This window comes from Rhinoraja longicauda, chromosome 3, assembly GCF_053455715.1.
Source record: "Rhinoraja longicauda isolate Sanriku21f chromosome 3, sRhiLon1.1, whole genome shotgun sequence".
Lineage (NCBI taxonomy): Eukaryota > Metazoa > Chordata > Chondrichthyes > Rajiformes > Arhynchobatidae > Rhinoraja > Rhinoraja longicauda.
In genome coordinates, this window is record NC_135955.1 from 20,858,554 (window position 1) to 20,870,873 (window position 12,320).

Here is a 12,320-nt window from a genome sequence, read left to right on the forward strand (position 1 = left end):
CCATCTCTCCCCCGCCATCTCTGCAATTTAAATTAGCCAATAATAGGTTTGATGTTGAAGGTATCAAACTTGTCATCACCCAGTTTATACTATTAATTATATTGTTGGTTTGGTCAAATCTACCATTTGTTCAACGGATATAAATATATCTTGTGGAATTGTTTAGATACAGTGCTTCATTTGTGCAGTCTGCAGAGCAAAGCATTGGCACTGGGTTGCTCATTAACATGGCTGCAAAATATTGCAATATTGCTTGTCTCTGCACTGATGTGTCAACATTTCCATGGGCTCCAAGAATTCACCTGGACTGAGAAGTATGCCTAACGTGGTATTTTCCGATAATGTTGCTGAGGTTGCTAATTATTGCCTTTGTGATTCAGTATATTGTCAGGAAGTTTAGTTTAGTTTAATTTATTGTTAAGTGTACTGAGGTATAGTGAAAAGCTTTTGTTGCAGTCAGCGGAAAGACAATGCACGATTACAATCGGCCCATCCACAGTGTACAGATACATGATAAAGGGAATAATGTGTAGTGCACTACAATGTCCAGTAAAGTCCGATTAAAGATAGTCCGAGGGTCTCCAATGAGGTAGATAACAGCTCAGGACTGTTCTCTAGTTGTTGGTAGGATGGTTAAGTTGCCTGATAATAGCTGGGAAGAACCTTTCTCTAAATCTGGAGGTGTGCATTTTCACACTTCTATCCTCTTGCCTGATGGGAGAAGGGAGAAGAGGGAATGGCTGGGGTGTTCCTGTCCCTGGGTTTAAAGAGCATTGTTTGATCACTGTTTGAGAAAAATCCTGACACCTAGTGAGTATATTTAATACCAGCAAGCAGTCTTTACACAGAGTAGAATTAATGCACTTGTCAATTCTGTTCTTTAAAATGGCCAAAATTCATACTGATATCTCCCGAAAGGCATTCTCATCCAGCCCAATGGGGGTCACTGATATAGTTCTGCTCCAAGTTCAGTACTTGGGAAGTATTGCTCTGGGGCCAAATTCAGATGAGGCAGTAAACAATCCATTGTCTATTCTCTCAGTTAGACTTTAAATGCACCTTGATGTTATTTCAGATTCCCTAGTGAAAATCAATGAAAACTGCAGATGCTACAGATCTCAAATAAAAACAGAAGGTTCTGGAAACACTCAGCGGGGCAAAATGCCTGACTTACTGTGTGTTTCTAACAACTTCCGTTCATAGTTGAGATTTCATCAATTTTGAGTTATCACCTACTAAAGAAAATCAGATTTGTGTGACAGGATCTCCCCTGGTCAAAACAATGCCATCTCCTCCTAATCAATCCCTTTCATCCCAAGTGAACAGAAATCCTATCTCTATGAACCTTCTCCAACAACTTCCCTACCACTAATGTAAGGTCCAAGAGTCTATAGTTTTGAGGTTGTTTTTACCATTCTTTTTGAACGGATGACAATATTAGCCATGCCCCCATGTTCTGGTACCTCACGCACAGCGCAGAAACAAGCCCTTCGGTCCACGGAGCCCGCGTCGACCAGCGATCCCGGAACATCAACACTACCCTACGCACACTAGGACAATTTACAATTTTACCAAGCCAATTAACCTACAAACCTGCACGTCTTCGGAGTGTGGGAGGAAACCAAAGTTCTCGGAGAAAACCCAAGCAGGGCATGGGGAGACTGTACAAACTCTGTAGAGACAAGCATCCATAGTCAGGATCGAATCCGGGTCCCTGGCGCTGTAAGGCAGCAACTCTATCACTGCGCCAGGTATAAAGTCATCAATAATGATGAGATGTATTCATATTCCCCGGCTCTCCACACAGATTTCCCTTTTTATACCTGAGAGCCCTGCTGTTTTCTTTGCTTTCTTCTTGCTTTTCACATACTTATGATAGGTTTAAGGATCCTCCAATGTAATTTCTTGCCCCCTTTTACCGTCTTAATAAGTTCTCTCATATTTCCCCTTCAACCTCAAATAACGTGCCTGTAAAGGCCATGGAGGTATCACCACCAGCAAATTCTCTTGCAAGCTGCAGATCAGTGGACATGATCTGCAGATCAGTGGATGAGTGGACATTTATCATCACTGCGTCTAAACCTTCGAAACTTCCTCCCCAATAGCACTAAGGCAACCCTTTCACCAGAAGTACTAATATCATTCAAGAAGACAGCTCACCACTGCCTTTACAAGGGCAAGTATAAATGCACAATAAATGCCAGCCCTGTTGGCAATGCCAAGCTCTTGAGAAATGAATAACAAACTTGTAAATGTTGTAAATCTTTTGGGGAGAAGTTTCGTGTAGCTGAATTTCACACATCTGACTTTAATATTGTTTTGTTTTATTTAAAAACAGGAATTTGAGAGAGTCCGATAGATGGCAAAATGCCAACATTACAGGAGTTCTGAAATTGCACATAAATGGGACTAATTTTGAAAATAATGTAAATGCATCAAGCTCTGTGTAACCTTTGTTTTATTTATCTTTGGAAACAGGTTATAGATGATCCGGTCTTTAAAAAGTATTCTGGGGAAACTGTGGCAGAGCATATATTGAACTCTGAGACTGTAAAAGAGTGATAGAGTGAGGTAGCATGGAAACAGGCCCTTCAGCCCACCATTCCCACAGTAATCATCAGGTTTGGGGGATGCTGTCCGTGTAGATGCGGTGAATCGATTGAACACATTTTTAGTTTAGAGATACAGCACGGAAAGAGGTCCTTTGGTCCACTGGGTCCGCACCGACCAGCGATCACCGCACATCAACACTATCCTTCACACACTAGGGACAATTTGCACTTATACCAAGCCATTTATCCTACAAACCTGTATGTCTTTGGAGTGTGGAAGGAAACCGAAGATCTTAGTTCACGGGGAGAACATACAAACTCTGTACAGACAGCACCAGTAGTCAGGATCGAACCCGGGTATCCCGCGCTGCAAGGCAGCAACTCTACCACTGCACCACCATGGAATTCACATTAGGCAGGAAATGGTGTTGTGTAGACTAATGGGACTGAAGGCTGATAAATCCCCAGGGCCTGATGGCCTGCATCCCAGGGTACTTAAGGAAATGGCTCTAGAAATCGTGGACACATTCGTGATCATTTTCCAATGTTCTATAGATTCAGGATCAGTTCCTGTGGATTGGAGGGTAGCTAATGTTATCCCATTTTTTAAGAAAGGAGGGAGAGAGAAAATGAGAAATTATAGACCAGTTAGCCTGATATCAGTGGTGGGGAAGATGCTGGAGTCAATTATAAAAGAAGAAATTGCGGAACATTTGGATAGCAGTAACAGGATCGTTCTGAGTCAGCATGGATTTATGAAGGGGCAATCATGCTTGGCTAATCATCTGGAATTTTTTGAGGATGTAACTAGGAAAATGGACAAGGGAGAGCCAGCGGATGTAGTGTACCTGGACTTTCAGAAAGCCTTTGATAAGGTCCCACATAGGAGATTAGTGGGCAAAATTAGAGCACATGGAATTGGGGTTGGGTGCTGACATGGATAGAAAATTGGTTGGCAGACAGGAAACAAAGAGTAGGGATTAACGGGTCCCTTTCAGAATGGCAGGCCGTAACTAGTGGGGTACCGCAAGGCTCAGTGCTGGGACCGCAGCTATTTACCATGTACATTAATGACTTCGATGAAGGGATTAAAAGTAACATTAGCAAATTTGCAGATGACACAAAGCTGGGTGGCAGTGTGAACTATGAGGAGGATGCAGGGTGACTTGGACAGGTTGTGTGAGTGGGCAGATGCATGACAGATGCAGTTTAATGTGGATAAATGTGAGGTTATCCACTTTGGTGGTAAGAACAGGAAGGCAGATTATTATCTGAATGATGTCAAGTTAGGAAATGGGGAAGTACAAAGAGATTTGGGTGTCCTTGTTCATCAGTCACTTAAAGTTAGCATGCAGGTACAGCAGGCAGTGAAGAAAGCTAATGGCATGTTGTCCTTTATGATAAGAGGAGTTGAGTACAGGAGCAAAGAGATCCTTCTGCAGTTATACAGGACTCTAGTGAGACTGCACCTGGAGTACTGTGTGCAGTTTTGGTCTCCAAATATGAAGAAGGGCATTCTTGCTATTGAGGGAATGCAGCGTATGTTCACTATGTTAATTCCCGGAATGGCGGGACTGTCGTATGTTGAAAGATTGGAGTGACTGGGCTTGTATACACTGGAATTTAGTAGGATGAGAGGGGATCTTATTGAACCATATAAGATTAAGGGATTGGACACGCTAGAGGCAGTAAACATGTTCCCGATGTTGGGGGAGTCCAGAACCAGGGGCCACAGTTTAAGAATAAGGGGTAGGCCATTTAGAACGGAGACGAGGAAAAACTTTTTCACTCAGAGAGTTGTAAATCTGTGGAATTCTCTGCCTCAGAAGGCAGTGGAGGCCAATTTGGATACTCTCAAGAGAGAGCTAGATAGAGCTCAATGATAGTGGAGTCAGGAGGGATGGGGAGAGGGCAGGAAATGGGTACTGATTGTGAATGATCAGCCATGATCCCATTGAATGGCGGTGCTGGCTCAAAGGGCCGAATGGCCTACTCCTGCACCTATTGTCTATTGTCCATTGTCTATTGTCAGAGCATAGATTTGTCTAACTTCAGAGACTCGGTCAAGGAAAAGACGCTTTCTCAAAGACACTGAACAGGGCATGAAATGAGAGCAAAAAGAATTGAATAAATTGAATAAGCCATTATTTTCTGTCGTTAGCAAACTGCAAATTGGGGTAAATTATTGCAATATGTATTTGATTCAGAATAGAAGTAACAACAAACATCGGAAAACATCTCGCTATATTTTTACGATGCAAAAAATGTTTACAATTTACGACTAAGTGTCACCTAGTGACCATATATCATAAGACAGTGTGTCCCAGAAAAAGGCCATGTGGCACAAAAGTAAAATACTGCAGATGTTGAATTCTGCAATAAAAATAGTAGAAATACCCTTTAGTTCAGCAACTATCAGTGAACAGAGTAACAAAGCAAATATTTCAGAAGGATGACAGTTTAGAAGATCAACAGTCCTGAAATGTTAACCCTGCTTCGCTCTCCATAGATGCTGCACCTTCAGTATTTTCTGTTCTTAATCTTACCAAACACATTCATTGCCATGTTACCCTACATATTAACAATGAATAATGTGTTTTGTATTTTAAGAAAATCTTGTCATGGATCAATGCAAATAGCCAATATTTTTACAATGGGAGCAAAGGTCTGCAGAGGCTGAAAATCTGAAATAAAATCAACAAATGACAGAAACATTCAGCAGCTGAATTAGAAACAGAATCAATGTTTCAGATGAATGACACTTCGGCAGTGACTGATAAAAGGTCATTGACGTAAAGCACTATTTCTATTTTTCTCTCCATAGATGCTATTTGACTTGCTGAGTGTTTCTGGCATTTTCACTTTTTCATAATAGGTTTTAGGTCATAAGGTCATAAGGTCATAAGTGATACGAGCGGAATTAGGCCTTTTGGCCCATCAAGTCTATTCCACCAATCAATCATGGCTGATCTATCTCTCCCTCCTAACCCCATGCTTCTGCCTTCTCCCCATAACCCCTGACACCCATGCTAATCAAAAAATTATCAACCTCGGCTTTAAATATATCCATTGGCTTGGCCTCCACAGCCTTCTGTGGCAAAGAATTCCACAGATTCACCTCCCTCTGACTGAAGAAATTTCTCCTCATCTCCTTCCTAAAGGAACGTCCTTTAATTCTAAAGTTATGACCTCTAGTCCTAGACTCTCCCACTGGTGGAAACATCCTCTCCACACCCACTCTATCCAAGCCTTTCACTATTCGGTAAGTATCAATGAGGTCCCACCTCATCCTTCTAAACTCCAGCGAGTACAGGCCCAGTGTCGACAAACGCCCATCATATGTTATCCCACTCATTCCCATTTTCCCCCATCAACAGTACCGTGCATTGGTTACGCTCTGCAACAATTTCTCTGTATTAATAGTGAATACATTTTTACAGATGAGTACAACATACACGATGCAGGATTTATTTTTTAGAATGAAATGCCCTGGATTTGTTAAGAACAACTGCTTCGAGACCATCCTCAATAAACACCACATAGTAACAGGTCAAATGTCCGCACTGTTGCCATTGGGGATGGATTCCCAGGCAATAGGCTGTTGAACATCCAGAGAGGGGTCATTATTACACTGGGCAAAGGTAAATCATCTCACCTGTTGTACAGGAGGATATCCGGGACCCAGACATGATCTGAAGGAAAGCGTACTGTCCGAATGCCGCCATATTCAGTTACATTCCACCTCAAATACCAGTCTGTCCAATGCTGTATAAAGTAATATACATGTTATAATATCTGTACAGATAACTAAATAACATCTCGTAAAAACAGCTGTGCAAATGCAATATTGCCATTTGTTATTCCTTTCCTTTCCCCCTTTTTCTCCTTTCTTTCCATCTCACCTCTCTCTCTTCTAACACAGTGGCCAGGCAACTTGCTTGGTGTTGTCATGTAATGAGATATTGCATTTGAAAGCCTTGCCCTTCTTTAATGAGGCTGCGTGGGCCTCCACTGAGTATTCCACTCCAAAACATGAATGAGGATGATCGTCCTTGCTGTGGGACATTGTTGTAGCAACTCACTATGGCAGGTCCAATGTGCATCATCCCATCATGGAGAACGGCATTGGCATTTTCAATGCTTCCTTGTAATAGAATGTTCTCCAATTCATGAAAATATCCAATGGATGATTTATAATAATGGAAGAAATACATCACAATGTTTTTGAAAAATTAGATTTCAGAAGGGTTTCTTCCAGGTAGCAATTGGAGCCATTTTAACTCCCCTACCCAAAAGGCTGCAAGGGTTTAAAGGGGCTGGTGCCATTCCCCCCCTCCTTTCTCAACCTGCCAATTTCTTTTGTAAGGAAAAACATTCACCCAAAATGGCCAAGAGTTAAGTTTAGTTTAGTTTAGTTTAGATATACAGTGCGGAAACAGGCCCTTCGGCCCACCGTGTCCGCACCAACCAGCAGTCCCCGCACATTAACACTATCTTACAAACTAGGGCCAATTTACCCTTATACCAAGTCAATTAACCTACAAACCTGTACGTCTTTGGAATGTGGGAGGAAACTGAAAATGGTGGAGAAAATCCATGCGGACACGGGGAGAATGTACAAACTCCGTACACACAGCATCCTTGGTCGGGATCGAACTCGGGTCACCGGTGCTGCAAACACTGTAAGGCAACAATTCTACCGCTGTGCCACCCTGCAATGTTTGTGCAGGTTGCAGTCACATACTGTATATTGGAGGTTAATAGTACTTAATCTGCTACTAAATTTGCAAGCTAATTTCCATTGACTGCCTGCCTGCAGAAAAAAGGCAAAACAAAAGGCTTGGACCTTCTTGGGATGCACCAAATGTGAGGTGCAGCCAGTTATTTCAGAAATGCAGTTGCAATCCCCACAAACTGCAATGAGACAATGGGCACATAATCTACTTTAAAGATAACCATTGTGGAAGTCGAACACTGGAGATAAATGCTTTATCATTGAGTCATAAGGAATGGAAACAAGCTCCGGCCCAACTTGTCCATGGTGAAAAAGTTGTAATTCTGGACGTCCCATTTGGCTGCTTTATGAAAATGGTGACATGGGATTTTTCCCCTCTGCCAGTAAAAGCAGATATGGCCTCATGTTTAACATTCTATCCAATACAAGGTGTCTTCTTCGTGTTATACTCAAGTCACTGGATAGGGACTTGAACCATCAGACTGAGGCCTTAGAGCCACCAGTGTTACGATGCATTACTTCATGGGTTGAGGGAAAGTGAGACTCCACGAGGCAGTCCTTGGTCTCTGTTGCTGAGGTGGTTACAATTGCCTAGACTAGGTGTTGTCAAGCAAGCCATCCATATCTTGGCAGAGTTAAAATTTCACCAAAATGTTCTGAATCAGTGGTAGGAGCCATGATGACAATGCAGTGCTTTGGTTCAAGTCCTCTATTCAGTGACCAGCAGGATAACGTGACTCTCATATTTTGTGCCTTTGAAATGCAGCCAATAATTCTGTTTTTGTATATACAGTGAAACAGTCAAACAGCATGGAAACAGACATGTCAGTCCAACTTGTCCATGCTGACCAAGATGCCTATCCAAACTGGCCCCATTTGCCCATGTTTATCCCATATCCCTTACTTCAATAAGGCACAGAATGTGTATCTGAATGCTACATAAGATTTGAATTTTCACCAAAAGGATTTGATTTAGTTTTCATGAAGGTATTTAACTGCACAGAGAACACCAAGTACAATGTTTCCTATTTAGCCCAGCAGGTTTGATATGAAGAAGGATTCTTGTCACCTTCCTTATCTGGGATATCAATAGCACACTGCAATTTAGTTTCCTATGTTTAGAAAGATACCATAAGGTGTATCAATATTTAACCCACTGATAGCTTTGCATTGAAAATAGATCATGCCTCTTAATTCCCAATCTGTAAAATAATGGCAAAATATTTATTGCTTACATACAGGAGGCCTCTCAGCCCATCATGTCCATCCTGGCCCTTGACAGAGCAATCCCATCAGCCCCATCCACCCTCTCCTTATTTCCTATGTTTTCCTGCAACTTATCCCCTCTGTCAGGTGGTGCAGCGGTGCAGCTAGAAGAGCTATTGCTTCACAGCTCCAGTGACCTGCATGCAATCCTGATCTCTGGTACTGTCTGTGTGGAGTTTGCATACATATACTCCCTGTGACTCTGTAAAATCCCCAGGTGCTCCAATATTCTCCCACATATCAAAGCGTTGTGAGCTGGTACATTGATTTCCAACTGTAAATAGGTGTGGGGTTGATTTTGGAGGGAGTCGATCGGATTGTGGGAAGAATAAAATTGGATTAGTGTGGAATCAATGTAAATGGATGCTTGACAGTTGGAACAGTTGGTGGATAGAAGGGGCTGTTTCCATGCTATAAGGAACCCCTCAGATTCCTATTTAATCTTTTCCCCTTCACCATAAACCTATGTCCTCTAGTCCTTGATGTACCTACTCTGGGCAAGAGATTCTGTGCATCTAGCCGATCTATTCCTCTCATGATTTTAGACACCTCAATAAGATCACCCCTCATCCTCCTGTATTCGAAGGAATAGTGTCCCATCCTACTCAACGTCTCCCATTAGCTCAGACCTTCTAGTCCGGACATCCTTGTAAACCTACTCTGTACCCTCTCCAGCTTGACAACATCCTTTGATTCTTTTGCCAGTTGCCTCCTTATAGTGGTTATTTTATCTACCTGCCTTTGAGATATGCAAGAACCTAAAACCCCTACAATAAAGGGGCAGCATGGTGGCACAGTGGTAGAGTTGCTGCCTTACAATGCTTTCAGTGCCAGAGACGTGGGTTCGATTCCGACTACTGGTGCTGTCTGTATGGAGTTTGTACGTTCTCCCGTGACCGGGTGGGTTTTTCTCCGAGATCTTCGGTTTCCTCCCACTCGTCCAAAGACGGACAGGTTTGCAGGTTAATTGGTTTAACTAACTAGTGTGAGCATGGTAGGTGTTAATGTAGGGTGTGTAGGGATCGCTGGTCGGTGCAGACTTGGTGGGCCGCAGGGCCTGTTTCAGCGCGGTATCTCTAAACTAAATTAAACTAAACCAATCTAAATCTGGGGGAAACACACACAGTCATGATCAAATGCCACACAAAGAGTGTCTAAGATCATGATAAACCCAGTGTGCCTATGAGACTATGGCACCAACTGCTACACCGCCACACCTGGTTCAAGGATGGTGACCTTTCAGCATAATAGGCCGAAGCACCAATGGGGGTTACTAAAGCACTATGTACATCATTGAACACATGCAGATTAATACTAAGTTGCACAGGCAAACTAGAAGCTGGAGTCTTAGAGTTATCTAGACCCTCTGTCCAACTTGCCCATGATGACCAAGTTGCCCCATCTACAATAGTCCTTCCTGCCTGCATTTGACCCATATCCCTTTAAACCTTTCCCATTCATGTGCCTGTTCAAATTTCTTTAAAATTTTATTATAGTTCCTGCTTCAACTACCTCCTCTGACAGCTCATTCCATATACCCATACCCTAGGTGCGAAAAAGTTGATCCTCAGGTTTCTATTAAATCTTTCCCCTCTCACCTTAAACCTATGTACCCTGGTTCTTGATTCCCCTATTCTGGGTAAAAGACTCTGCACATTTACACTATCTGTTCCCCTCTTGTGATCTTATACATCATTCCTCATCCTCCTGTGCTCCAAGGAATATAGTCCTAGCCAGCTCAATCTCTCCCTGTAGCTCAGGCCCTCAAGCCCTGGCAACATCCTCGTAAATCTTCCTTGCACTCTTTCCAACTTAACATCATCCTTCCTATAGTAGGGTGACCAAAACTGAACACAATACACCAAATGTGGCCTCAACAACGTCTTGCACAATTGTAACATAACATCGTAACTTTTTTACTCAGCCTGGCTTCTTCTCCACAACATATTTTTGCATCCTTAAATGACATCTGAAATGCAGGTGAGGAAAATTAGTTGAAATACAATCTGAATCCACAAACCCAAAGGGATTTATATTTGTCTGCAGACCTGTTCAAGCAAGCAGTTTATTATGACAGCACTGAACCTATTCCACCTGGGACTTGTATTCACTGCAATATGCAAAGTATGTTTTCAAATATGTAAATATATTTATTGTTTACAATTAATCAAAAGTGAAAGACCATTTATTCTGCTGGCAAGGTTAGCAAACGTGAACATTTTTAAATCTTAAAATTTTCAAGCTGAAGTCCTAGTTATGTTATGGAGAAATGTATCAGTTCATAGGTCTTCTGCTCCATTGAGGAACTGGCTCTCAAAGCTCTACTGATGTACACAATAATTAAAGAGACAGCACGAATGAATTAGCTCCCATTCTGCCATTACATGATATGATGATGACTCTGCCATTGCCTCTGGCACTTTGATTCTTGCAGTACCAAATCTGGTAGCACTTCTACTAGGGCTCTGGCAAATGCTTATGTAAAGTGTGATTTTGATGATCTCTTCTCAAGGGGATATTCAAAGATAGAACCTCTCTTGGACTTGAGGGGCTCCTGATGAACTTGCATATGACTTGCCCCAATTCATCCTTGTCTACCAAGTCCATCTAATCCATTTGCTTGTGTTTGACCCATATCCCTTGAAAATGTTCCTATCTGTGTACCTGTTCAACATGGAGCCCAACAATTAGTTTATTAAAATGTTGATCAGATTGTGGGGTATGTCTGGTAACATCTACAATTGTAGCTTTACATAAAGCATGTTCAATTTAGACTCAACAATTTTGGGTAACTTACCTTTTCTGCTTTATCAGATTTGGCTAGAGCTGTTGCAAGGCTATCCATCTGTTATATTAGCTATTTTTTTCTCTCCCCAGATCTGCTGGGGACTTCCAACATGCTCCTTTTAGTTTCAATTTCCATCAGTGTCTCTAATCCACATTTCACAACTTTAACCTGTCCTCCTGTTTGGTTTCTCTCCCTGGAATCTCACTCATTAATCTATTAACCAGATGGCTCTAAAAACATTGGGATCACCTGTCTAATCCTGGCCACTCCCTGTCCATTATCATATCCATCCCTCCTCCTTCTCCTAATGCAATGCACAACTTCTCTTCCCACCTTCGCAGTTTTGATGAAGGATCGTCAACCTCAAATGTTAACTCAAGCTTCCTCTGTTCGCATGTGCTGTCGAACCAAAATGTTTCCAGCACATTCTCTTTTTATTTCATGTATTTTTGCGTGCCTGCACCTGTGTAGTTTTAGTTCCTAAAGTAACACACGGGAAACCTACTGGAACTGCAACCCTTTGAGTACATTGCGAAGGAGCGACCTTATTGCGTGTTATTTACCTGAGTGGAATTGTTTAGTGATGGCATGTGACTCCTGTATACAAGATGATAATGATTGAGGAAATTGATAAAGGCAGGATGAGGTAGACATGGACTTTAACAAAACTTCTAATAACGCCATGCATGGTAGACTGGTCCTGAAGGCTACAGCACATGGGGCTTGACATGTGTGAGCAAACTGAATCGAAAATTAATGGTGATAGAAGGCAGGAAATTGCTGTGGGGGGTTGTTTACTGACTGTAAGTCTATAGTTAATGGTATACTGCAAGGATTGGTGCAAGGACATTTGTTGTTTGTCATGTATATAAATGATTTGAATGAGAGTGCAAGTGGTCTGATGAGTAAATTTGCTGATATCACAAAAAATGGTGGAGTCGTAAATAGTTAAGAAGATTGCCTAATTTACAAAGGGACA

General features: G+C 42.0%; 1 protein-coding gene across 1 annotated transcript in view; it reads right to left on the reverse strand.

The window, feature by feature from the left end:
- Positions 1–12,320, reverse strand: part of chrna8 (cholinergic receptor, nicotinic, alpha 8) — a 220,670-nt gene that overhangs the window by 86,323 nt on the left and 122,027 nt on the right. The window contains exon 4 of the mRNA XM_078394919.1: positions 6,208–6,317. Coding sequence (XP_078251045.1) covers positions 6,208–6,317 — 110 coding nt within the window. The remainder of the gene's footprint in view (positions 1–6,207; positions 6,318–12,320) is intronic.